Source organism: Perognathus longimembris, chromosome 10 (assembly GCF_023159225.1).
Source record: "Perognathus longimembris pacificus isolate PPM17 chromosome 10, ASM2315922v1, whole genome shotgun sequence".
Lineage (NCBI taxonomy): Eukaryota > Metazoa > Chordata > Mammalia > Rodentia > Heteromyidae > Perognathus > Perognathus longimembris.
In genome coordinates this window covers 4,459,263-4,486,309 of record NC_063170.1, presented here as the reverse complement: position 1 = coordinate 4,486,309, position 27,047 = coordinate 4,459,263, and the positions used below count along the sequence as shown (strand labels likewise).

At 51.1% G+C, this 27,047-nt stretch overlaps 2 protein-coding genes across 2 annotated transcripts; both read left to right on the top strand.

Moving 5' to 3' along the window:
• The first annotated feature begins 660 nt into the window (after positions 1-660).
• Cenpn (centromere protein N) lies at positions 661-14,238 on the top strand. The gene is made up of 11 exons (XM_048355059.1): positions 661-689; positions 2,816-2,995; positions 3,812-3,857; positions 5,086-5,145; positions 5,450-5,526; positions 7,971-8,147; positions 9,230-9,331; positions 10,424-10,487; positions 11,532-11,644; positions 13,587-13,713; positions 13,943-14,238. The coding sequence occupies exons 2-11, from the start codon at positions 2,825-2,827 to the stop codon at positions 14,023-14,025; spliced, it is 1,020 nt and encodes a 339-aa protein (XP_048211016.1). The 5' UTR covers positions 661-689; positions 2,816-2,824; the 3' UTR covers positions 14,026-14,238.
• A 1,810-nt stretch (positions 14,239-16,048) lies between these two features.
• Positions 16,049-26,752, top strand: Atmin (ATM interactor). Its single transcript, XM_048355056.1, has 4 exons — positions 16,049-16,369; positions 21,018-21,143; positions 22,002-22,201; positions 22,866-26,752. The coding sequence occupies exons 1-4, from the start codon at positions 16,049-16,051 to the stop codon at positions 24,664-24,666; spliced, it is 2,448 nt and encodes an 815-aa protein (XP_048211013.1). The 3' UTR covers positions 24,667-26,752.
• Positions 26,753-27,047: the final 295 nt, after the last annotated feature.

The following is a 27,047-nucleotide window of genomic DNA, read 5'->3' as shown; positions in this document are numbered from 1 at the left end:
AACCCCTCCCCCGGGCCCGCGGAGCGTCGCCGGGTCCCAGCCCGGTGGGCGGGGCTTGGGGCAGCGGGCGCTGCCATTGGAGGTTTCGAACGCGCCTCGGCGGGAGCGGCCGCCGCGGAGCCGCTGGCGATGTGGGGCGGTAAGAGAACCCCGACCGGCTGGGCGTCGGGTGCGGAAGGTGGTGGGAGCCTGGGGGAGGTCGGGCCCGAGGCCTCGGCGGCCGCTCTCCTGCGGCGGCCGCACGTCCCAACTCGCCGGGTGGGTGTTCGGTCTGGGGCTGGGAGCGGAAGGCCGCCAGCACCGGCCCCGGGGAGGGAGGCCGCCGCGGACGCCGCTCGTGACGTCACTTCCGCCCTCGGCGGGGCGGGGCCGCTCGTGGAGCCTGCGACTGCGCAGTAGGCGCGCTGCGTCGTCACGTGACGTGCGTCTGGCGCATCCCGCTGGTACCCAAGTTGGGAGGGCTGGGCGAGCGCGTGTCCAAGGGCTGCCTGACCTCGCTGGCGAGGCTCGGGTGCGCCCCTCGGCCGCCTGCTGCTGCTGCTGCTGCTTTCATGCCATGCGCCCAGCTTTACCCAGTTAGGAACCGTCCGAAGTGCCCTCGAAAAAAAATAATAATAAAGGGCTGGGGGGAACTTAAGCCCTAGAACCTTTACTTCGGACGTCCGGAGTGATCTTGATGGCAGCAAGAGGTGTGTGGTGTTTCCCTGACCGTCGACACCCCCCCCCCTTCCCCTGGTTCTCTCCACAGGTCCACTACCTAGGAAGAGCCGTCCGTCCATCCGTCTCCTGAGTGCTGCCTAGTGCCACAGCTGGTTCTCGTGCTGACTAGACTCACCCACGAGACTGCCCCTGCCTTTTTGAGTGCAACAAAATAGTGTGGATAATAAAGCTCGCTTCAGGTAGTTCCGCGATCAGCAGTAGAAGGTCCCGAGGATAACTTTGTGTGTGTCTGTCTGTGAGCGCACGTACGTGTGTGTATGTGTGCTCCTAGCTCAGGAAAAGGTTGAACTGCAAGTACTGTTTCTCAATTTGTTGTTGTTGTTTACTGATCTTGAGGCCTGGGCCCTGTCCCCGCCACTTGAACCACAGCTCTACCACTTGCTCTACCATTTGAGCCACAGCTCCACTTCCGGATTTTTTTTTTTTTTGGAGCTTAATTAAGGCAAGCATCTTGCCACTAGGCCATATTCCCAGCCCCTTGGTGCTTAATTGAATATAAGAGTCTCACTGACTTTCCTACCCAGGCTGGCCTTGGACCTCCGTCCCCAGGTCTGGCCCCCTGAGTAGCTAGGGTTACATACAGGTGTGAGGCACTGGTGTCTGACTGAATATAACTTTTGATTGAATGGGTGAGAATAAATCTCTCTAAGGAAAAACTAAGCTAAGACCTGAATTGCCACAAAAAAATCAACGATGAACCTTCTAGGCAGTGCTAACTAGGTACAATGTTCCATCTCCAGAGGAATCATTTTGTCTTATAGTATGGAAGAGCCCAGTGTAGCTGGAGCTCCAAAAGCCAAGGAGAAGGAAACAAACACCAAGACAATCTTATAGAGACCATAGTGAATGTTTTAATCTTGACCTTAGGGCAAGATGATTTTGTTTCTGGATAAAGCAACATATCAGACTATTTCATGATCCTAATTCTGTCCCCATGCCTTAATAGTTACTTTTCTCTTCCCAAACCACACTTAAACATTCCTCTTTAAAGTTTTACTATCAGTTTCAATGATTTGAAAATGCAAACAACTACATATATTTTTTGGAAGTAGACAACGGTAGTAAATTATCTTCCTTGTTCAACAAGCACATGAGATGGTAGGTGTAAGTCCTAGCTACAATTTTTGTAGGGGACTATCCCTACTTGTCCTTGGAAATCGCAGAGTTAGAGGGAAGCAGATGAGAATGACGGACTGTCTTTGTGTTAAACATGGATGCCAAGAACTTTGTGCTGCTTTCTAGAAGATAGGCGGTTAAGTGAAGTTAAATTCTACAGGCATCCTCCTCAAGATCATGGAGCCGAGTGTACATATGCATATGTGTATATACATACCTACATATACATGGGTATACATATGTATGTGTGTATACCAAAAAAAACTTGGAAGACAGGATCTCACTATATAATCTAAGCTAGCCCTGGACTCCTGATCCTCTTGCTTCAGCTCCCAGTGCTGAGATTATAGGTAAGGGCCACCATGTTATAAACCATTTATAAACCATTTGTAAGGGAACTTGTCCAAATCTGACCCTTAAGAGAGCATGAATCCCTTGTGAAGGTCGTGTGGCAAGTACCTTGCACTAGGTATCCTAACCATCTCTTACAGATTCAGCATCTCTAATTGCCATTGCATTGGGTACCAAACTTGCATGCGTCAACACTTGAAGGACAAACCCTACCCCAGTCATTTTAGCACTAATTTTGGAATTACTCTACAAAATGTAAATAGTTTATAAAGAAAAAACAACAACAAAACCTACATGCTGAAACCCTTTGAGAGTGGCTGAAAAAGGATAAACAATTGAATATTTGAAGAAAACCCTGGGGTCAAAGTTGAAAACATCTTAGTTGGTAGAGCACTAGCCAGTGAGCAAAAGCGTCAGGCGCTGAGTTTGAGAAAATCCTATGTCTGGAGGCATAGCTCAGGTGGTAGAACTCCAGCCTGTGAGCTAAAGGACCGGACCTTGAGCTCAAGGTCTGGGGGAAAAAAACAAAAAACAGTGACCTTGGCTAAACTATGATGCTGAAAAAGTCAGCCAAATTTCTGTATTTGATGAATACTTTGTTGTCCTCTTGGGTTTTGGTTTTTGACAGGCCACAGAGATGGATGAGACTGTTGCCGAGTTTATCAGGAGAACCATCTTGAAAATCCCCATGTATGAAATGATGACAATCCTAAAAGCCTGGGATTTTTTGTCTGAAACTGAACTACAGACTGTAAACTTCCGGCAGAGGAAGGAACAGCTAGCTCTGGACTTGGTCCTGCGGTGTGAGGTAACAGTCTTCAACAGTGCTACCCTCCAAGTTTTCCTTTCCTTAATCCAGAAGGGACTTAACAGGACTTAACACAGCTACTTGTTCATTTTTAAAGTGAAGGAACAAAACTTTTATTGACTTTTTTACCTAACAAAGAATGTCTAAATGAACCAGTAGGAAAACAAGTAGATATCAGGGAAGGGGGGAAGTCAGTACTCATTGAAGGAATGAGTGGTACTTCTTTGTAACTACCCAGTTATGAAAATGAAAAGATATAACACACCTAGTGTACTAATACAAGCCTGTAATCTCAGCATCTGGGAGAATCAGGAAAGATGATCTCAAGTTCAAGGCCAGCCGAGGCTATATAGTGAAACCATATCCTCCCCAAATCACCAATTTTTTATTTACATATAAAATTCTTATAGAAAAGTATGAATTGATGCATATATTTCTTACATTTGAACATAATCACAAAACCAATACCCATTATCTAGAAATATTACTGTTACTCCAATCCCAGCCCCTAAGGATTCCAGCTGCCCTGACTTGTAACAGCATAGATTATTTTTTCTGCTCTTATATATTATATAAACAAATCATACTTTATGTTCTCTTGTGTGTGTCTGCTTTCATTCAACCTTATGATTGCGATATTCAGCCACATTGCTGAGGTCTGCCCCGTAGACAATCCGTTTATCCACTCTGCACTTGGTGGGCACTCTGCAGTACTGAGGGCCTACTCATATTTGTCCTAACCAATCCTAAAATGGGCCTTAAAGGGGGAAGCCCCAGCCTACCCCTACATCCTAACCAGTTTTTCTTCTCTTTCAGGAAAAGTCTGCAAGTCTCAGTGACGCTGCCCTTTTAGACATTGTTTGTAAGTTTGGGAGATTTGTATTTATACTCAACCAATCAGCTTCAAGGGAGGCAAGTTTTTACAGACAGAGCTAAGAGTTGAGGAGACTTGGTGTCAAATCCCAGCTCCACCACTTAGCTGTCCTGTGTCTTTCAACAAATTGTCTTGCTGCTCTACATCTCAGATTTTATATAATGGTGTTTAATAGATTAACAGACAGTTTTAATTTCTATTATTGTGAATACTATGCTTGCTCAGAGGCTAGCTGGCAGGCTACCTCAACTCTGAATGCAGAACCAAAGAAGCAGGTACCAGAAGGAAAACAGAATACCTTTGGATGCTGTTTCTTAGGAATCATACTGTGCCTGCTGACACCTGATTTAAATAAAGCCAAGACAAAGAATTGTCAGGTCCATTGCCATAAACAGGACAGGGGGAGAGGCTGGTGAGGTGCACCGAAGAAGAAAAGATGCTGAACTCAGGGAGGACAAGAAAAGTGCCGCGTGCCAAAACACAGTGTCTGGGTGGCGCCTTGAGTGCCGGGACCTTTAGCCCTCTGTGGGTTGTAGAAAGCCGAGAGTGAGGTGGAGCCCGGTAGGCTCAGGTAGACGGGACGGCCGGTGCAGGGGTGAGCAGAGGGCCGTGCAGGAGTAGTTTTAAACCAGAGAGATGGCAGGAAGAATTGAACTCATCAGTCCCTTAGGTCCGTTTCTCCTCCAGGATACTCTTTGAGTTTGAGGCTCCTACAAGGCATCTTCTGTATCACACAACCCCCTGGGCTCTTGTCAGACATAGACTGAGTGCTTTCTGCAGGCAGATGTAGACCTGGGACGGTAGCAGTGTACAGAGCCTTCATTCCCAGGAAGCAGATGGTGCCCATGGCGTGATGAGTGCCCTGAAAGTACTAGTGCGGGGCAGCCCCAAGCACAGCAGACCGAGGGCCAGAACAAGGTGCGCAAGGAGCTGGGCCAAGAGGACTCCTGTGCAGTCTCCCTTCCGTGCCCAGTGGTCATTCCACCTGCAAGTGTACGCTGAGTTCTGGAAGAGAGGAGAAATGAGAACAAATGTTAAGGCTGAATTTTATCCTCTAAATTGGCTGAATTGTGATTCTGATTTGTCTAAATGTAATGGGTATAAAGTGCATGTTTTTCATAAGAATGGTCGGTGAATTACTATTTAACATACGTCATTTTGAGCATAAATAAAATATCTATTTTAATACTAAAGCAACGAGCCCTTCCTCTCTCAGATACTCAAGTTCATCGGCACCAGAAAGTTTGGGATGTTTTGCAGATGAGTGAAGGACCAGGTAATATTTTTCATTTTATTTATTTATTGGATTTATTTTGGTTTTGGTTTTGGTGGTGATGGTGTTGGTTCTGGGACTTGCACCCAGGGCCTAGGCACAATCCCTGAGCTCTTGCCCAAGGCCCTGGGTGCCTATTGCTCATTTGCATTTGGAGATGCCTTGTTGGAGGTGCTGGAAACATTCACACCACATGGTATCATCGCTTTGAGGTTATACAAGATTCTTAGTTCTGGATGTTTGCAGATAACCACTGAAGACTTTTAGCTCCCTTGATTTTCCTTTATTTTTCTTTTCACTTTGATAGATGAAGATGATGACTTTTTCGATATGGAACAATTCAAAAGTTCATTTACGAAAACTCTGCAGAGAGCATTAAAAAATGTAAGAAAAGGGGCTGGGAATGTGGGTTAGTGGTAGAGTGCTTGCCTAGCATGCATGAAGCCCTCGATTCCCCGGTACCCACATACACAGAAAAAGCTGGAAGTGGCGCTGTGGCTCATGTAGTAAAGCGCTACCCTTGAGCACAGAGAGACTCAGGGATAGAGCCCAGGCCCTGAGTTCAAGCCCCAAGACTGGCAAAAACAAGAACAGAACAACATTCAATGCACATAACGCACTTTGAACTGTGCACTTAAAGTGTGCTGTGGAAAATTCAGCCTGCCACATTCCGTACTGTTCTCTTCCATGCTAGAGACAAACTCTTAAGTTGAGAACTTCCCTCTCCCTCACCTACCTGTCCATTCAGAGTCCAGGGCTTATTTCTCAGTGTCCTCTGTCGCCACTGTCAAGGGCACTAAGCGAGCGGTCACATGTTGCTGCTGAGTACTTGAGATGTGGTTAGTGCCTGAGCAGCTGAGTTTTTCATCTATTTAACTTTAACGAATTCCATCAAATAATCTATGCATGGCTGGTGTCTGTGGCATTGGTCGGTGCACACATACGCGCGCACACACACACACACTTTTTGGCAGGGGTAAGCCAAGCAGCCATCCAGAGCAAGGCTGTCTTCAGTTCCAGTCGGTAGCAGTCAATAAGGCCCTGCAGGGGCCGGGGCTCTGCTGCACAAGGGATTGGGAGAAGCAGCCACATACAGAGCGGGCACCATAGCTACCTGCTTACCTGGAGTAAGATCTGAGATGGGGAAGAGAGAGCCAGTAACCCAGGTGGACCTGTCTCCTTTCCACGGCTCAGAGTCCCAAGGGAAACCTGACTTGAGGGCAGAAGATGTCTGAGGCTCAAATTCTAGAGCAACCCACCATCCTGTTTCTAAATTGAGAAAGGCCTGCATTTATCCATGAGATGGGAGCCAGGAAGAACTTCCAGTGTTTTTGCGATGTCTAGTCCTGAAGGAATTTTCCACTGCTGAACTAGAACTGAGTAAGAGCACTAAGATTAGTGTAGTTTTAGGTCTGTGCTTGGTGCTAAAGAAGCCTCATTATAAACAGCAGTCTCATTAAAAGGCTGGCTTTACAGATTCTTACTGGCAAAGGAACACTAATCAAGACATGTTCAAAAAATTACTGGAAAATGTTTATGTTGTTCCCTGATTGTAGGTTTTTAAGAAATTTTTCTTCAAAAGTCTTGGCAAGAGCTGGGCATATAGCCTAGTGGTAAAGTGCTCCCCTTGTATACATGAAGCCCTGGGTTGGATTCCCCAGCACCACATATATAGAAAAGGCCAGAAGTGGTGCTGTGGCTCAGGTGGTAGTGTACTACTAGCCTTGAGCAAAAAGAAGCCAGGGACAGTGCTCAGGCCCTGAGTTCAAGCCCCAGGACTGGCAAAAAAAACAAAACAAAAAGTCTTGGAAGATAGAAATGTGTCTTTATAAAACAAATCACAAAACACTTTTCCAAAGATACCCAAAACATACCATTAAAAAAAAACTAGGAAAAAAAAGATCTCCAGGTCTTAGCCAGCTGCTGGTGGCTCATCCCTGTAATCCTAGCTACTCAGAAGGCTGAGATCTGAGGATCATGGTTCAAAGCCAGCCTGGGCAGGAAAGTTCAAGAGACTTTTTTTTTTTTTTGGCCAGTCCTGGGGCTTGGACTCAGGGCCTGAGCACTGTCCCTGGCTTCTTCCTGCTCAAGGCTAGCACTCTGCCACCCGAGCCACAGCGCCACTTCTGGCTATTTTCTGGATATGTGGTACTGGGGAATCGAACCCAGGGCCTCATGTATACGAGGCAAGCACTCTTGCCACTAGGCCATATCCCCAGCCCCTCAAGAGACTCTTTTTTCCAATGAACCACCAGAAAACCAGAAGTGGCACTGTGGCTCAAGTGGTAGAGGACTAGCCTTGAGCCGAAGAGCCCATGGACAGCCCCAGGCCCAGAGTTCAAGTCCCACTACTGACCAAAAAAAAAGAAAAGATCTCCAGGTCTTAACATGCATACAAAATTGCATAAGAGCCAGTCACTGTGGCTGAAGCCTGTAATCCTAGCTACTCATGAGGCTGAGATCTGAGGATCACAATTCAAAGCCAACCTGGGTTAACAACAAAAAAAAATAGAAGTAGAGCTGTGGCTCAAAGTGCTAACCTTGAGCAAAAGAGCTCAGGGACAGTGCTGAGGCCCTGAGTTCAAACACTATGACCGAAAGTTAACAATAATAACCTTTGCAGTAAGATTGTACTTTCTTAAAAGGCACGTGCAGGCTGGGCGTGACGGCACACATGACGGCACAGGCCTGTAATTCCAGCACTCAGGAGACTGAGGAGGGAGGATTGCAAGTTCCAGGCCAGCCTGGGCCAAATCGTGAGAGCATATCTGCACAACGCTGCAGTTGGTGCCAAAATGACCGTCAACTCCGAAACTTGTCTTCGTCAGGTGACGGTCAGCTTCAGAGATGGAGAGGAGAATGCGGTCTGGATCCGAATCGCCTGGGGAAAACAGTATTCACAGCCTAACCAGTACAAGCCGACCTTCCTGGTGTACTATCCCCAGACGCCCTACGCCTTCGTGTCTTTCTCCCCCCTCAAGAGCACCATGCCCCTTGTGGGTCAGGTACTGCATGCACAAAGTACTCCAGACTGCACTATCTTACCATCCTTACTTCAGAGGCCAGTGAGGTTTAACCTGCTCAAGCATTTGGGGGACAGCCCCACATTTAATTCTTTATCTCCTGAAGTGAGGAACTACAAGTGGAAATGGGACGCGAGACTTTAGTTTGGAGCTGTTCATTTTTTTTTTAATGGAGAATGAATAGGTGTTAATGTTTTGAAGGAATGCAACCAAATCAAAAACCTCTGGAGATAAAGTACTACACTCCTCTCATTCACTCAAAACAACTTGGTTGTGATTTCCTTTCAAAAGATGGTTACGGGTGATATATAAGATTCTATGATTTGCTATTTATTTATTTATTTTTGCCAGTCCTGGGGCTTGAACTCGGGGCCTGAGCACCGTCCCTGGCTTCTTTTTGATCAAGGCTAGCACTCTGCCACTTGAGCCACAGCGCCACTTCTGGCTTCTTCTATACATAGGTAGTGCTGAGGAATCAAACCCAGGGCTTCATGCGTACGAGACAAGCACTCTGCCACTAGGCCATATTCCCAGCCCTGATTTCCTTTCTTTAAACAACACTTTCATACAGTGCCTCCTCTTGCCTGTTCAATCTGCCTGCTCGTGGCTGTTATTCACGTTTGTAGCAGTTTGCATATACCACACACAGTAACTCTGAGTTAATATAAGATGTGGCCTCTGTCCAGACCCTACTTCTTGTTTCTCCAAATCAAACCAGAACTGTGGGCAGTAAGAACAATTCCCAAAAGCTTCCTATCATCTGGGAAGCAAGTTGGAAGACTGGAACAGAATTGCTACCATGAGATACTTGTCTGGAATTGAAAAATGATAACTTGTGCATGTTTATTGCTTTTTCCTAACTTAACTTTAAACAGAAATTGCTTTTCCAAAAACAATGGCATGTATGTGACCCTACCACCACCAAGCAGCTTTGTGGGCTTTTCAGCTGAGTGACAGGCCAGGGGATTAGAGTTTTCTGGCCTCCTCTTACTCTTTCCCGGAAACTCTTAACCGATTGCAGCTATTCGTGACTGTAACTCAGCCTCCATCATTTCCATTTCAAGGCACTGAAAGTCGCTAGCAACCACCACCAGATTGTGAAAATGGACCTGCGAAGCCGACACCTGGACTCGCTCAAGGCCATAGTTTTTAAACAGTATAACCAGGTGAGCCAACCAGCAACTCTTTCAGCTTGAATCTTCATTTCCTCCTGTGTGGAGGCATGAAGGCCACTGAGCAGGGAGGAGCCCACTCCAGCATTTGACTGCGATATCAGGGCAGTTAACAGGCTTTTTGGTCAGCTCACATGAAAGAAAACAAAACAGTGTCTCACTTGCAGCTTTTTATAATTGTATTATACTTCATTTGGCCCATTTGTCCTTATAGCCTGTATCTCAGATCCCAGCTTACAAATCAACTATTCCAGTTGGAATTTACTTTTTCTCTAGAGTAATTTGACATTGTCTTTTGAAGCTCAGTGTATGTAGCTGAGCAATACAGTTAAGTTTTTGTTGTGACAAGCAGGTGTCATGGGTTTCAACTTAAGGGGAAGGTATGGTTTTACTAAGGTCGGCAGTTGTTTGTTAGGATTTGAATGTGCTTTTCCCCTTTTCGTGACAGACAGCTCTGTCCTTGTAGGCACAAAGGTTTCTCCTAGAGATGGCAAATGTCTATCCATGCGTTCAGACTCTCAGAGATGGTTTACACATGTGTGTTTTCTAAGTAGAAAGAAGTGATGCCTGCCTGCAAGTCTCTCGATTTAAGGGTGGAAAAAGTCTAACATAAAGTTCACTCAGGATTTTCTGACCTAGCTGTCCCTTCTCACCCCCTCCCTTCCACCATGCTGATGCCATCTGTCCCATAATATGGCAGTTGGTGTTAGTAGGGAAACTCACCTCGTCACCAGTGAATGATAATAAACATTTTCAGTGGGACAGTAGAAGACGGGAGGTATGGACTTTGCACAAAGGACCTCTGACTTATACATTTAGGTTTTGAAGTTTAGGTTATAGTTGTAAAGCTAAAACATCACATTGCAAACAGACACTGTCTTCCATTCCTGCATAGATGTTTAGGTTCGTTTTTTAGTACAAAATACAGAGTTTCTCAAGTCAAAACAGCCAGATTGCAGGCCATTGCGGTCTTTTTGTTGGAAAAAGTAAAGATTTAGCATACTTTTATGTACCTAAATTAGTTCATATCTGTATTAGTAAAACATTTACTTTTTTTTTTCTTTTCCTCTCTCTGTATCTCCTCAGGTGTTTGAAAATCACAACTCTACAACACCTCTGCAAGAAAGGAACCTTGGACTAGACGGAAATGGTATGTATTTTAAGATAAAAGGAAGTGTAGCCAACCATAGTAGTGCGGTAACCTCAGCCCTTGGAAAGCTGTGGCAGAAGCATTGTAGGTTTAAGGGCTGTCCAGGCTGTAGCTCATGCCCCCGTCTCAACAACAACAACCGTAAAAACCCAACAAATTGCAATTTACAAGCGCATTCTTCCTGTTCAGATTTCTGTTACTCAGAAAAACCCACGTACAAGGGCCCTGATTCAGAACTGCTTACTGCTGTCAGAAAAAAATGGAAATGGCATGTGGGTGGAAAGAGGAATTTCCGGCCAGGCCAGAAGTGCGTGTCCTTTAGAACCTACTAATGTGTGATAGCACAGAATGGCTAATGGTTGCTGAGCATTTCTTCTGCACCAGCACATTATCAGGAGTGTGTGTGTGTGCCTGTGTGCGTGTGTGTGCACACGCATGTGCCTGGGCCTTTGCACATTTTCCAGATTTTTACAGCAGGCCCATGGAGAGGCTATATTCATTGAGAAACTGGGGTTCAAGAAAGCTTGGAAACTGGATAGACAGTCATGCAGCTAGGATGTGGCAAAGCCCACATGAAACCGAGCCTGCACAACCAGTTCTAGAACAATCAGAAGGGTGACTACATACTCCCCTCTCATACCATGTCTCTCCCTGGAAAACTCCCATCTATAGCTGTCAAAGGGAGCAGTCCAGCTGGTGAGAACTAAAAACATTTTAGAATTTTCAAGCAGCTAAGGAAGCTCTGTTGATTGGATGTTTTAGGATACGAAATTGTGTTAGAGTGCACATAGGGGCTTCTTTGTTCTTATTAACTGTAAAAGAGCTAGATAGCAACATATTACATTGTTTGCAGTACTTATCTCTGGATGGTAGAGTTATGGGTGATTTTTATTCTCTTGTCTCCCTGTCCTTTCCAACTTTCTACAAAATAAATTATTACACTCAAAAGAAGGAAACATTTTCAAGTGGAACAAGTGGACAGGTTGGAAATGTAAAAGTGCTGTAAGGATGAAGTATGTTCCTAATGTCTGTTTCCATCTTCAGTGGATCCCAGGATCATTCACGAAAACACAGTAGAAAAAGAGCGAGTACTAAGAACAACTGAAGAAACTTTTGGAGTCTATCCTCAACCAAAACTCGAATTTGCACAATATAAGGTAGGACACAGCAGTAAACATTACCTGCAAGTAACTAGAATGGCTTTTTTTTTTTTTTTTTTTTTTTTTTTTTTTGGCCAGTCCTGGGGCTTGGACTCAGGGCCTGAGCACTGTCCCTGGCTTCTTCCCACTCAAGGCTAGCACTCTGCCACTTGAGCCACAGCGCCGCTTCTGGCCGTTTTCTGTATATGTGGTGCTGGGGAATCGAACCTAGGGCCTCGTGTATCCGAGGCAGGCACTCTTGCCACTAGGCTATATCCCCAGCCCTAGAATGGCTTTTAAATATGATAGAACCTTACATCCCTTTTCTGTTTGCTCCTATTTATGTATAAACATGCAAATTAAATGGACTTCTTCTTATATTTGAAGTTCCCTTGTTCGTCAAGGAGACTTCTGGAATTGTGGAGCTGCCTTTTTGTCTTACATATTAATTCATTTATATATTAGCTGGCTATGATCTGTATGTTTGAGGTGAGGAAAGTTGGTCTGGGAATGTGGCCTGGTGGTAGAGTGCTTGCCTAGCATGCATGAAGCCCTGGGTTCGATCCCTCAGTACCACATAAACAGAAAAATCCAGAAGTGATACTGTGGCTCAAGTGGTAGAGTGCTAGCCTTGAGCAAATGAAGCTCAGGGACTGCCCAGGCCCTGAGTTCCAGCCCCAGGACTGGCGCGTGCGCGCACACACACACACACACACACACACACACACACACGTTGAAGGTGCTGGGAGTACAGACATGGACCACCACACCCACCTTCTCTCTAAATGTTTTAAGTCTTCCCTAAGAAGTAAATTTTTAAAGTGCCAGGCCCTGGTGACTCAGGCCTGTAGTCCTAGCTACTCAGGAGGCTGAGATCTGAGGATCACAGTTCAAAGCCAGCCCAGGGAAGAAAGTCCTTGAAAGTCTTATCTCCAATTAACCACCAGAAAACTAGAAGTGGAGCTGTGGTTTGAAGTAATAGAACGCTAGCCTTGAGCAAAAGAGCTCAGGGAAGCACTCAGGCCCCGAGTTCAAGCCCCATAACCAACAACAACAAAAAAAGTAGGTGGGGGCTGGGATGTTGCTCAGTGGCAGTGTGCTTGCCTGGGAAGTGTAATGTCCTCGGTTCAATCCCCAGTACCAGAAAAGTTAAAAGAAAAACACAAAAAAACAGGTTTTTCGAAGATGTAACATTTTCATATTGAAGTATCAGATTATAAAAACCAGTACTGGCGGCTGGGGATATGGCCTAGTGGCAAGAGTGCCTGCCTCATATACATGAGGCCCTGGGTTCGATTCCCCAGCACCACATATACAGAAAATGGCCAGAAGTGGCGCTGTGGCTCGGGTGGCAGAGTGCTAGCCTTGAGCAGGAAGAAGCCAGGGACAGTGCTCAGACCCTGAGTCCAAGCCCCAGGACTGGCCAAAAAAAAAAAAAAAAAAAGTACTGATTTTCCATCAAGAATGCAAACTTAGCTGGGTGCTAAGTTTACAGGCTCACGCCTGTAATCCTAGCTACTCAGGAGGCTGAGATCTGAGGATCACAGTTTGAAGACAGTCCAGGCAGGAAGGTCCATGAGACCCTTCAATTAACTACCAAAAAGCTGGAATTGAAGCTGTGCCTTAAATAATAGAGTGCTAGCCTTGAGAGAAAAGAAGAAAAAAAATCTCAGAGTCAGTGCCTAGGCCCTAAGTTCATGCTCCGGGACCAGCACACAGAAAAACATTCAAACTTAGGACTGGGTGTGGTGAGCCACGCCTGCAGTCCCGGCCACTCGGGAGCAGCCCACGCTAGGAGGCTCACAGGCTGAGGCAGAAGGGAGGATCTGAAACACAAACGATAAGCTAAAGGGCTGCAAGCGCGGCCCAAGCGGCGGAGCGTTGGCAGGAGTGAGGCCCTGAGGCTGGTCTCAGACCTCTCCAGCCGATCTGCTTAGTAATTCCTTCTGTTTGTTGACAGCTCGAAACCAAGTTCAAGAGTGACTTGAACAGGGGCATCCTGGCCGACCGGGAGGAGCCCCTCCGGTGTCTGGTCAAGTTCTCTAGCCCGCATCTTCTAGAAGCACTGAAATCCTTAGCGCCAGCCGGTGAGTGCGGAGCCGGCGGGCCTTGCGCGCGCCACCCTCCAGCTGAGTCCCTGCCCCGCGCTCGGCTGCTTTCCAGTCGGCCAGCTGGCCACGCCACCCTGCCACGCCACGCCAGACTGCTTCGCTCCTCCACTGAATGGGGTGGGGGCCATGGGCTGTCTCTCGCCTTAGCCATTTTTAAGCAGCTGGTGTCTGCCTAGTGGTTTTTCATTTTCTTTTCTTCTTTCAGGCATAGCAGATGCACCAATCTCCCCATTGCTCACCTGCATACCCAGCAAGAGAAAGAATTATTTTAAAATTAGAGACAGATAAGGTCTCTGGGGCCTGGTGCGCTCCGCGCTCCCTGGCCGTGTTGCACGCGTGTTCCAGTTGCTGGCCGGCTTGTCTGTAAATCTGCGTGCTCGGGATTCATCCACGTTGAAAACCTAGAACTGTTCGTGCTGGGACCGACGCTTTCCTCCTCTCCCCGTGGCCCCTTGACTGCTAACTCCAGCCGTGTGGGAGAGGTGGACGGGTGGGGGGAAGATGCAGGAAGCTGCGTGGCTCCGGTGGACCCCACCCCACCCCACCCCGAAGCGCCGGCATGCCGCCAGCCCTGGCCCTCTCCTCTGTCCCGGGAGGTCTGCTTCCAGCGGCTGATGCCCAGGGATTTGCAGCGAAGCCTTGGATCTTAGGAAAAACTACCCAACTCCAAACTTCTAGGAGAGTCATAAAACTGGCCCATTCGAAGGGCAGAACTGGGTCCAGTAAACTATTACAGGAGGCTACATATCTAACCGTATCTATAAAATAATTGTGTCATCCTGAGTGTTACTTTCCATAATCTATTTTATCATGCATGTAACAGATTTGCCATCACATTATTCTGGTTTGTGAATAAAGATAATGAAAATGTGGCACACCCTTGACCTGGTTTTCCTCTTTGGTGACGCTGGAGTTTGACTATAGTCATGCCACTTCTGTCTCCCACGTACTAGGGGTTACAAGTGTGAACCACCAAACTCAATTCTTTTTTTTTCTTTTTTTTTTTTTGCCAGTCCTGGGCCTTGAACTCAGGGCCTGAGCACTGTCCCTGGCTTCTTTGTGCTCAAGGCTAGCACTCTGCCACTTGAGCCACAGCGCCACTTCCAGCTTTTTCTGTATATGTGGTGCTGAAGAATCGAACCCAGGGCTTCACGCATGCGAGGCATCATGCTCGGCCACACTCCCAGCCCCCTCAATTCATTTTTTGATCCAGGTCCTCACTATTTTGGGGGGGCAAGGGAGGCTGGTCTCAAATCTTGGCTCTCATGCCTCCACTTCCCACGCAGCTGAGAACGTGCTGCACCCAGCCCAGGAACATAAGTTACTTTTGATGAAAATCCTTCAGCGATCTTCACTAAATCGTATGTCCTTTTATAACAACATGTAAAGATCTATTTTCTGTCTTGTTCCAGAGAGGATTTAGGGTTATAAAAAGAAAACTAATTTTAAAAATTAGAAAATGTGGGTGACACATGTGGACACAGAAATAGAGCCGGAGAACGCATTAAATCTGAGGAGGAATTGCTAGAAGACTAAACACTTCACACGGAGCTTTGTCAGTGTCTGACACAGAGAAGAAAACACCGGCTTGGGAATACAGATAGACACACGGCGGCATCCAAGCGGATTTTCATCCTGTTCTTACAAAGCAGACAGCATTAGCCAGCGACTACTCCGGAGGCGCCTTTCTGATTTCGCCGCAGCCCTCCCCCCTCCGTCTCGTCTCCCTACCTCTAAGGGCCTTAGACCCGTTTACACCACCTGCCTGGGCTCCAGGCTGCCCTGAGCCATGCTGTCTCCAAGGCAGAAATGGCACTGCGGCAGTTAAAGTGGAGGCACGTGCAGTGTGGCCTAAAGGACTGACCCCGTCCATTCCTGACCCTCTCCTCATCTGCCCTGTGACTTACACCCGGGGGCTCCATCCCCCACGCCTAAGTCCCTTTTTTGCACAGTGAGGGGAGGCAGACCGCACTGCCCTGCCCGCCCCCCACCCCCAGTTTTGAGGACAAAACGAGCCGTTGCGTCCCTAGAGCCCCGTGCACACGGGCCCTCCACGAAGGATCGAAGCGCCCGCCCTAGGCGTGCTTTCCCTCCCACCCACCCGCAGCGAGCCCGGCTTCAGGAGAGTCGGCCCGGCCTTTCCAGCCCCGGGCCTAGCGGGCTCCTCCTGTCTGCGCCTGGCGGCCGGCAGGGGGCGCCGCGGGCCCCAGCGCCGCCGGATGCTAATGAGCCCGGAGGCCCCGCCCCTGCCGGAAGTGGCTGCGGGGGGCGGGGCCTGCGGAACCGGGGCTCGGCAGCCGTGCGGGCCACCATGGCGGCCTCGGAGGCGGCGGCGGCGGGGTCCGCGGCTCCGGCGGCGGGGACCCCGGTTGTCCCGGCGGCCGCGAGGGGAGCCGCCGCCGCCTCGGGCCCGTGGGGGCCGCCGAGGCCGCGCCTGAGAGGCCGCCGCCCGCGACCCACGCCGGCGAGGCAGCCGCCGCAGCCCGCGGCCCGGGAGCTGATCCAGCCGTCGGTCAGCGAGCTGTCCCGAGCCGTGCGCACCAACATCCTGTGCACCGTGCGCGGCTGCGGCAAGATCCTGCCCAACAGCCCCGCGCTCAACATGCACCTGGTCAAGAGCCACCGCCTGCAGGTGAGGGCGGCGCGGGGAGCGGAGGCCGGGGAGCGGGGGAGCTGGGGGCCGTGGCCGGGGAGCGGAGGCCGGGGCCGGGGAGCTGGGGGCCGGGGCCGGGGAGCTGGGGGCCGGGGCCGGGGAGCTGGGGGCCGGGGCCGGGGAGCTGGGGGCCGGGGCCGGGGAGCGGGGGCCGGGGCCGGGGAGCGGGGGCCGGGGTCGGCCGGGGAGCTGGGGGCCGGGGCCGGGGAGCTGGGGGCCGGGGCCGGGGAGCTGGGGGCCGGGGCCGGGGAGCTGGGGGCCGGGGCCGGGGAGCTGGGGGCCGGGGCCGGGGAGCTGGGGGCCGGGGCCGGGGAGCTGGGGGCCGGGGCCGGGGAGCTGGGGGCCGGGGCCGGGGAGCTCGGGGCCGGGGCCGGGGAGCGGGGGCCGGGGTCGGCCGGGGAGCTGGGGGCCGGGGCCGGGGAGCTGGGGGCCGGGGCCGGGGAGCTGGGGGCCGGGCCGGGGAGCTGGGGGCCGGGGAGCGGGGGAGCTGGGGGCCGGGACCGGGGAGCGGGGGAGCTGGGGGCCGGGGCCGGGGAGCGGGGGCCGGGGCCGGGGAGCGGGGGCCAGGGCCGGGGAGCTGGGGGCCGGGGCCGGGGAGCTGGGGGCCGGGGCCGGGGAGCTGGGGGCCGGGGCCGGGGAGCTGGGGGCCGGGGCCGGGGAGCTGGGGGCCGGGGCCGGGGAGCGGGGGCCAGGGCCGGGGAGCTGGGGGCCGGGGTCGGCCGGGGCCGGGGAACGGGGGCCGGGGAGCTGGGGGCCGGGGCCGGGGAGCTGGGGGCCGGGGCCGGGGAGCGGGGGCCGGGGAGCGGGGGCCGGGGCCGGGGAGCTGGGGGCCGGGGCCGGGGAGCTGGGGGCCGGGGAGCGGGGGAGCTGGGGGCCGGGGCCGGGGAGCTGGGGGCCGGGGCCGGCCGGGGAGCGGGGGCCGGGGCAGGGGAGCGGGGGCCGGGGAGGTGGGGGCCGGGGTCGGCCGGGGAGCTGGGGGCCGGCCGGGGAGCGGGGGCCGGGGTCGGCCGGGGAGCGGGGGCCGGGGTCGGCCGGGGAGCGGGGGCCGGGGCCGGGGAGCGGGGGCCGGGGTCGGCCGGGGAGCGGGGGCCGGGGTCGGCCGGGGAGCGGGGGCCGGGGCCGGGGAGCGGGGGCCGGGGAGCGGGGGCCGGGGCCGGGCGAGGAGCGGGGACCCGGGACCCGGGGTCGGGCAGGGAGCTGGGGACCAGGCGGGGAGCTGGCCGGGCATGGGGAGTGGGGCGTGGGGGCCACGACCACCGGGAGGGTGAAGGAGCCAGGCTGGGAGAGGAGGGAGGACCGGGGCCGGGCTGGGGGCGCCTGCGGACGCCCCGGAGAAGGGCCGGAGGGAGCGGGCCTCCCCCCCCCCCCACGGTCCCGGACCCCGGCGCCCAGCGGCGTCCCGGCCGCACCTAGGCGCGGCGCTCGTCGTCGCACTCTGCGGGGGAGGAACCGGTGGTGCCACCGGCGGGGTGGACGAGGAGGAGCCCAGGCCCGGCCCGCGTGCATCGCCCCGGGCCGGCAGTGACCAGTTGGTTGTCCCTCCGGCTCCGGAAGGCAAAGTGACAGCATCCCGCCATGGGGTTACGTAACCACCAGGGCAGGGACTTGTCCAAAGGAGTCTGTCACAGTTCCTCCGTGGTGAGGATCGGAAGCTCCCTTCCGCCCCTTGGGAGTCAGCTGCCAGCAGTGACCTGGGCAGGTGTTCAGAAAGCCGGTCACAGGCCACAGGTCACGGGAGCAGTGCTGTGGAGAGGTAGCTTTCCACGGTCTGACTTGATTGCCCTGATGGAGTTCTGAGCAACATTCCATCTGACCTGCAGGTGAACCTTCTGGAACCTTCCTGATGAGAACCTAACCCCACCCCACCCCACCCCCAGCAGCAGAAACTGAGGATGTGGGCTGTAGTGGGAGGAATGTGCTGCTCGGAAGGAAGGGTGATTGATGGCTTTTACTCCCAGCCGGGCCCAAGGTGCAATGACGGAAGTGTGTTGGGTGTGCAAGGAGAAGGCCCTGCCAGTGAGACTGTTCCTCTGCACCAGGCTAGAGTCTGTTTTCTTCCAGCATGCAGGACACCTCTGGGATTAGTTTTCCGTCTACTTCTCTTTCATACTACATTTTAATGATTATCTTAACCTGGGTGGATGGACCATATATTTGTAGAGAATCTCAGCCCTCAATTCCCTCTGGCTGCTCTACAGCAGCCTTGCCCATCTTCAGTATTGTCCCATCTGTTAAGACAGGTAAGGCAATACACTTCTGAGCACAAAAGAAAGCTGCCCACAGTCATTAGCAATTTAGATTATTCTTTGGTATTCTCTTGTGTTGCTCTTAGATGCTCTCTATCTCTCAAGACTATAATGACTCTGTTAAACAAGACATACCTACTCTGCAGGATTAGTTTAATAGTAAATAATAGGTTTGTTTTGTGTTAGGGCTTTTGGTTTTGTCCATTGCCAGTACCTGGATTTGAACTGCAGACATAGTGGGCAGACATTCTACCACTTGGTATGCATCTCCAGCCCAAGTTCTTCCTAGTTAATTGGAGATGGAGTCTCACAGATTTTTCTGCCTGGGCTGGATTTAAACCACAATCCTCCAGATCTTAGCCTTCTGAATAGCTAGGATTACAGACTTGAACCACTGGCACCTGGCTTGTTTGGACTTCATTTTTAAACCATGGAAAGTGCAGGAATCCACCAAAGACCAATACAGACCATAGAATAAACTGAAGATGAGGAATGTGTTTGACTTAATTAAGTACAGACTTGGGCAGTCAGATCATCACCAGGAATGTGCATCTCAGAGCATCCGTGATGTGCCTTGTCTAGAACCTGTACAGAGTCATCGTTTCCAGTGTAGTCATTCTTTCTTCAGCCTGGAATGCTTGAGAATCTCTTCTCAATTGAAGATGTTGAACACCAAAAGATAGGCTTTCCAGAGATGTCTGCCTCAGTCACTGGCGCACAGCCTTTTTTTAACAGTTGAGGAAGCCTCCCTCAGAAATGTTTTCTACCTTTCTGCCTTTCTAACTACAGTGCCAGCAGTCCCAAGCGTCTGCTGTCTTGGTGGAAAGCAGGTCTATTTTCTTCGCGGAGTGGCAGGTGCAGCCATAGCTGGGTGAGGGGGCGACTCTGTGCTCAGCCTCGTCACTGCCGGGAGGTTCTCAGCTCCACATCATTGTCCACACATGACATTCATTCTCCAAGTATCAGGGGTGTGGGGCACCAGGTAGCTGAGAAGCTCCTTAGGACTTGAGGGCCTCCATCAGCCAACTGTGGCCCCCCCTTTCTACCCTGAAGCTACTCTTTCTTACACTCAATGGAAATTTTCGTTGTTTTAGTTATAGCTACTTGCATAATTCTGATTTCTTCCCTTGTTCATATGTCTTCCAGGCTAGAATCATTTTTTCTTCCCTTCCTATGAGCTGCTGTACAGTTCTTATTTTTTCCTAATGTTGTCATAAGACACCCCACCCAAAGGTTCCCTTCTGAAGGATGAGGAGGAGGAGCCCGGAATCAGATTGTCAGCTGGAGAGTATTTGCTGCGTCGGGCTTTACGTGGGTTTTCAAGGCACGTCCTAGAAGGACGGCTCGGCCCAGCCTGGCCTGCAAGCGCGCCCTGTGGAGCAGTGGGCGCTCTGAAGGTGTGACAGGAGAGCCAGATGACCCAGAGAAGGGGAGAGGGCGTCCAGAGGCCCAGCCCTCACGTTAGAAAGCAACCAGGGGGACAGAACCACCAGTTTCAATACATGCTTAGAGGAGTTTTTATCGAGTGTGGCCCAGAGGTATGCTTTCAGCGATTAGGCAGAAAATAAAAGGGAAAGTTCCAAGTTTCTCTGTATACCAGCTTGTGCAAAACTACTCACTGGTTCTCAGTGTGGAATAAGATGATGAAGCAAGCTGGTTTGCTCTCTGTGAAGGGCTAGACACTAACGAGCTTGAACTGTCTCTCTAGTTTTCAAGTGTATCCTCCCTTTCCTTCTTTTGTGTGTATACTTTTCTTCATCTTCTTGCATTTCCTGATTTTTGCAGCCACTGAGCTCCACCAGCCCTCCACATCTTGTGTTCACTCTTGCAAATGTTGTCACTTACAATGTTCCTGAAGCCAGGCATGGCCGGCAGGTCCCTGTGGTCCCAGCTGCTCTGGAGGCCGGGGCAGGACAGTCTCAAGTTCAAGGCCAGCCTTGACTATGTGGGCAGGACCTTATCTCAGAAGCAAAAGAAAAAACGTTTTTTCTTTATTTTTTAGAAAAAGGACTTGAATGTGGCTGAAGTGGTTGGTAGAGCAGTAAGTTACCTCCAGTGCTGGAGGCCCTGGGGGATCCAACCGAGAAAGCCAGAGAACGTTCCAGATCTTAAGGCAGTGACTGAGAGATTCTACTTACTGCAGCCAGCTGCAATTTGTAGGCTCTTGATTTTTAAGTTTAAAAGGTTAAGTTCTAAAAGATTGGAGAAGAGTAAGGTTTTAAAAGAAAACATTTTAAATTTACAAATATGTACAACTGTAATGCTGTTAGAACATTTTCATCCCCTAACAAATAACCTGTGTACCTATTCCAGTTATCATTTTATCTCTACCAACCTGCTCCATTGGTTTTGAAAATAAGTGCACGATTTTCCAATTACAGGATGGCATAGTAAATCCAACAATAAGAAAAGATTTGAAAACCGTACCAAAATTCTACTGTTGTCCAATTGAAGGATGTCCTAGAGGTCCCGACCGGCCGTTTTCTCAGTTTTCTCTCGTTAAACAGGTATTTTACCTTTCTTAATATTCTGGTCAGAGGATGGCAGAAGCCTGTGTGTTCAGGCGGTGCCCACATGAGCGTGGCGTGGCACGACGGAGGGCGTGGCACGAGCTCACGTGTAGTCACGGGCTTAAGGCGGAAGGAAAGTCCATCAGCAGAGCAAGAGGCCTGTGCTTGCAGCTCTCCCCGTGACTCCGCCTCTGCTCCCGGGAGGCACTGTGCTCTGGGTAGGAGGATCTGAGGAGAGAAGAGTTGGGGCAGCAGCTCTCTTAAAAGGAAGGGTCCCAACCTCTAGGGAAAAAGTTTAGGACTGGAAAGTCTGTTGTCTGAAATGTTTCCTGAGGTCTGCCAAGACTATCCTAAGAAGCGCAATACACAGACATCAGTTTCTGCCCTGTTGCTCTTTGTTATATAAATGTTGGGTGCCATGGGTCAGTTCCAAGACATCTGCTCTGACTTTTTGCATGAAGCCAAAACAGTGAGTCGTGGGACGAGGCATGTAAGCTAGGCACTGGTGGCTAATGCAAGCTGCTCTGGAGGCTGAGATCTGAGGATCGATCTCAGAGCAAAGCCAGACCAGGCAGGAAAGTCCATGAGACTCTTCTCACACTAAACCACCAAAAACCCCAAAGGGAAGCTATGGCTCAAGTGTCAGAGTGCTAGCCTTGAGCAAAAAGCTAAGGAAGAGCCCCTGGGTCCTGAGTTCAAGCCCTATTACTGGCACAAAAAGAAGCGTGTAATTTGCAGTCTGCCTGCTTCCCAGTTCTTTTGACACGGGCTGCTGTGTTCTTCCCCGAGCAGGGGTTGTGGGGGGAGGAGTGGGTGCTGTCTCATCCTTATTCCTCTGCATCCCATTCTCCGCAGCACTTTATGAAGATGCATGCCGAGAAGAAGCATAAGTGCAGCAAGTGCAGCAACTCGTACGGCACTGAGTGGGACCTGAAGAGACACGCAGAGGACTGCGGCAAGACCTTCCAGTGCACATGCGGCTGTCCCTACGCCAGCAGGACCGCACTGCAGTCTCACATCTACCGAACCGGCCACGAGATCCCTGCTGAGCACAGGTAAAGGGCAAGACAGGCCACGCAGCCCAGCACTGGGGAGCGCTCCCAGGACTCGGCCTGGAGAGCCAGCAGCGACAGCACAGGGAGGAAGGGGAAGCGTGGAGAAAGCGCGCGGCCCTGGAGAAGGGAGCTGCGGGAAACGCAGCCGCACTGGCAAAGGAGCCGTGCCTGGGTTTGACTTTTTATTTTCCTGAGACTCTTTCTCAGCCTCTGGAGTCCTGGGACTGCAGGCTGTTCCTCCATGCCCAGCCTTGGTTCTGGAGTCCTGATGCTGTTTTCCCTCCTTTTGCTAGCCCTCGGAGGGCTGTTCCCCTTTGAAAAGCTCAGCTTCCAGCATCTTCTATTTGAGCATCTGCCATTAGCGCCTCCAGCATCTTCTACTAGATTCAGAAGGATTTTATCATGAATCTTTGTTTTAAAGGTCAGATTGATATTTGTTTCAGTGGCGTTCTGGTGTGGGAATGGCGCAGTTCGTGTTACGTGTGAATCTTTGCAGCTTCCTTGTGCTTAGAGATGGAAGTTGGATGTCCTGGGCGTCCCCCACTGTGGCGGGGCCCCCTGCTGCAGGGAGAGGCGCCTCTTCTCCAGCAGGCGGCTGACCTTCGAGGTGGGAAATAGCATTAGGGAAATGAGGTTCTTAAATTGTTTTCCTTTTTGTTTTCAGGGATCCACCTAGTAAAAAAAGGAAAATGGAAAACTACCTGCAAAGCCAGAAATCATCCAACAAGACGATTGAATCATTAAACAACCAACCAACTCTTCAACCAGATTCCCAAGAACTCAGAACTTCAGAAATAAAACTGGTCACCTCTTTTGAGGACTCTTGTGGTTCTAATGCCAGAAAGCAGAATATCTCAGCACTTCCAAGAAATCAGAAGTTGCTTCTACCGAAGCCCAGAGTGGCTCTGGTTAAACTTCCGGTCATGCAGTTGTCTCCCATGCCGGTCTTTGTGCCTGCAGCGGAGTCTTCGGGCCAGCCTGTGGTGTTGGGCGTGGATCAGGGCTCTGCGGCGGGGGCTGTGCACCTGCTGCCCTTGTCCGTGGGAACCCTGATCCTTGGCCTGGACTCAGACGCTTGCTCTCTGAAGGAGACCCTACCTCTCTCTCAAATTGTCAGTCCTGGTGAGCCGGTTAGTACAGGTGTTCAAGTGAACTTGGGTAAAAGTCCATCAAATCCTTTACAAGAACTAGAGAACACATGTCACAAGAACAGCATTTCTTCAACCAACGTACAGACGGACCTGTCCTATGCCTCACCAAGCCTGACACCTTCTGCTCGGTGGCTTGGCCCCGACTCCTCCGTGTCGTCTTGTTCTCAGACCGATCTGTCCTTTGATTCCCAAGTGTCCCTTCCCATTAGCGTTCACACCCAAACACTCCTGCCCAGCTCTAAGGTAACTTCGTCCATAGCTGCTCAGACTGAAGCTTTCATAGACGCCTGTTTCCAGCCAGGCGGGATCTCCAGAGAAACCCAAACCAGTGGCGTGCAAAATCCCGCACCTGCCCAGGTACCCCTGGACCACGCCGGCCTGTGCGGAGGCATCTTTGGGAGTGTGCACTCATCCTACAGTGTGCCCACAGACAACGACATCAGCAGCAGTTTAGTAGCAGAGACAGTGACTCAGAGTTTGCTACCTCAGAATGATCCCAAGACTTTAAGTCAGGGCATGGAGAGGGCTGAAGCCGTGCTGGACTTCAGCGCGCAGAGCGCGATGCTCCCCGCGCAGAGCACGACGGATAACCAGACCCAAACCATCGATCTACTGAGTGACTTGGAGAACATCTGGTCCAGTAACCTGCCTGCTCAGACGCTGGATAACCGCAGTCTTTTGTCTGACTCAAACCCTGGACCTGACGCCCAGCTTCCCTCCGGCCCAACCCAGAACCCTGGGATCGATTTTGATATCGAAGAGTTCTTTTCAGCCTCAAATATCCAAACGCAAACTGAAGAGAGTGGACTGAGCACCATGAACCCTGAGCCAGTCTTGGAGTCACTGGACATAGAGACCCAGACCGACTTCCTGCTCGCAGACCCCTCTGCTCAGCCCTATGGCTGCAGGGCGAGCTCCAACTTCCTAGGCCTGGAGATGTTTGACACACAGACACAGACTGACTTGAACTTCTTCTTAGACAGCGGTCCTCCCCTGCCCCTGGGAAGCCTCCTGAAACACTCCAGCTTCTCCATGAGCACCGACTCCTCCGACACAGAGACGCAGACCGAAGGAGCCTCGGTAGCCAGACCCATCCCTGCTCCGGAGAGCAAGGTTCAGCTGAACAGTGCAGAGACACAGACCATGAGTTCTGGTTTTGAAGCCCTGGGGAGCTTGTTCTTCACCAGCAATGAGACTCAGACAGCCATCAACGACTTTCTCGTGGCCGATTTGGCCTGGAACACGATGGAGTCTCAGTTCAGCTCCGTGGAAACCCAGACGTGTGCAGAGCTGAGCACGGTCTCCACCTTCTGAGCACCCTGTGTGGCGCTGGCGCCGCCATGCGGACGAGACACCGCCGACGATGCTGACTATGGAATGTAGCGACTGCGCTCCTCCCTCCCTCCGCCTTCTGTACACTGTGTCCATGTGAGTGTATTATAAAGCGTAAGATGTTGAGTTCAAGATGAGTGTTTGCGTTGCCTACATTTGCTCTCACAGCTTGTCTTTTCGTCCTTTGTTTTTTGTAAGTGTATTTCAGACCTGTATTTTAAAACCCACACAGCCATTCAGCCGAAGCGAGGCTTGCGAGGTACTGGGGTGCAAACTCCTGGAGCCTTCCTAATGCGCCAGGAACTGCCGCCACGCCCGCGCCAGGGCTCTGTGTTCCGAGACCGCCACCGCCACAGCCCCGTCTCACACCAAGGAAAACCGCCATCGTCTTGCGCTTTGCACATTGTCGTGTGGTCGCTGTCCTTTCTCCCGTGAGCTGCTCCCGCGGCTGGGGCGGTGCACGGTCCGTCCTCGGGAGCTCCGCTGCTGCGGTACCGCCTCGCACGAGCAGCGGTGCCCCGAGCCACCCTCCCGCAAGATTAAGGCAGCCAAACCACAGGGACCGGTGGCGCAGTCACGGCTCTTGGTTTATCCTCGGGGTACCCTGGGGGGTGCTCTGCTTTTGAAACGTTTTCCTCTGGGTGACCAGATGTGCGGTTTTCTGCATGCCAGCCAGCAGCCGGGCTGGCAGCAGACCCTGGCTGGGTGTCTTGTGATGTAGTTCATGTGCTAGAGCCACTACTGGAACTCAGGAAAATCGTGTTACTGCTGAGGTGCTCGGGGAGAGGTGGGGGAAGGGGAACCGGCCTCCACCTCCTGGCACGCCTGCCTCCCGGCTACCTACAAGTGCTCCAGAGCCAGTGCTTTGGGGTTTGACGGGAGCTTTCATTACATGAGCTTGGTTAGCTTCACTCTCGGTCCTTCTCCCCCTTTGCATAGCCTTCGTCTCCCCCATGGCCAGTCCCCATCCTGAGGCTGCCCAGGAGCTACCAGCCATCAGCCAGCCAGCCCAGTAACATGCAAACCAGACGGACGGCATTCTGGAGATGACAGACCCGCCGTGTTTCACAGTACATGCTCCTCGCTCTCCCGCGGGTCAGGTGAGGCCCTGGGAGGCTTCCCACCGTCTCACTGTCCCTCTTCGTGTTGGAAAGGACACCCGTGGCCCCAGCCGAGTCTCAGTGTGTGGTGTCCCTAAGCTTGACAGGGCCAGAATGCAGCCCATGCTTTCGTGGGGCCCTTTCCTCCCATCCACCGCTCACTTTTCCCTAAAACAAGGAAGCACTTTGGTCCAGTAACTTGCTGTGACACTGACAATTACGCAACAGACCCATCTCCAGTGCGGTACTCTGTGAAGATGGTGAAAACCTAGTGTTTTGGTATTCAAGGACTTTTTTCTGTGTAGAGGCAAAATCATGGCGGAGTGAGGGTTTTTCTGTGCCAAGCAGACTGAATTCCTGGTTGTTGCCCAACTTGCAGGCCAGTAAGAATGAGTACAGTTGTGAGTTCTCTAAGTCTACCCCAAATTCTCTGTTCTTCCTGTGGGTAAGTCCCCAAAATAAAATGTAAGAAGAAATTGATTTGTTAAATCAAATGGATACTGTTGCTATTAGCCTACCCATCCACTTAGTGCACTGGGCTTGATAATGGGTTAATAAGATGGCCTTGTCACGCCAGACGGACTCTTCCCAGGAGAAAACCTTGGCTTTGGTCATAGTTGCCTAGGAATGTGGGTTTCAGAGCAAACATAAAGCCTTAACTTAAATTTTCATGTTTTAGGATCATCACAGCCTTAATATTTAAACCTCTATTTAAGTTGTCCTAATAAAGGAGGTGCATGTTTATTTATGGCTTTTTGTAAATACAAATGCAGTGATCTGCAGCTTTAATATTTGTTTCTGTGACAATGTTTGTTATCCTAGCCAATAGTTACGTACAGAAAAAATGGAGCATGTAATTGTTCATCATGTACAAGAAGTGCCCCCACAAAACTTTCGTCACCCCAATTGTCTGTCCTAAGACTATTTGTAAAACCTGAAATTCAGTGATTAAAGAGCCTAGAATTCTATCTTTTGTGTGAATTCTTCACCCTACTCATGCTGTTCTTAAAATTACGATGTCTTAGCTTTACAAACATACCATCCTGAGAAAGACAGTGATGAAGTGATTATACCCAGTTATATTTTCATTATTGTTTTACTTTAGTTCAGGAAAACAGGCAACAATTTTCCTTAATAAGATAGTCTATTACCAGAGTTTCTCTTTTGGTTTAGATACTATATGCCTTAGGAATTTAGGGGTCTTTTGGAAAACGTATTCAAAGTACCTGAGTTTACTCTGTGCAGTCACCAAATGTCATTTTC

What these genes read in the sequence shown, in the direction of transcription:
- Cenpn (XM_048355059.1), top strand. Translation starts at nt 2,825, where the DNA reads ATGGATGAGACTGTTGCCGAGTTTATCAGGAGAACCATCTTGAAAATC. An exon ending in CCATGCCCCTTGTGGGTCAG is followed by an intron (nt 8,148 to 9,229) that starts GTACTGCATGCA and finishes TTCCATTTCAAG; the next exon opens with GCACTGAAAGTCGCTAGCAA. An exon ending in TCGAATTTGCACAATATAAG is followed by an intron (nt 11,645 to 13,586) that starts GTAGGACACAGC and finishes GTTTGTTGACAG; the next exon opens with CTCGAAACCAAGTTCAAGAG.
- Atmin (XM_048355056.1), top strand. Translation starts at nt 16,049, where the DNA reads ATGGCGGCCTCGGAGGCGGCGGCGGCGGGGTCCGCGGCTCCGGCGGCG. An exon ending in TCAAGAGCCACCGCCTGCAG is followed by an intron (nt 16,370 to 21,017) that starts GTGAGGGCGGCG and finishes TTCCAATTACAG; the next exon opens with GATGGCATAGTAAATCCAAC. An exon ending in AGTTTTCTCTCGTTAAACAG is followed by an intron (nt 21,144 to 22,001) that starts GTATTTTACCTT and finishes CATTCTCCGCAG; the next exon opens with CACTTTATGAAGATGCATGC.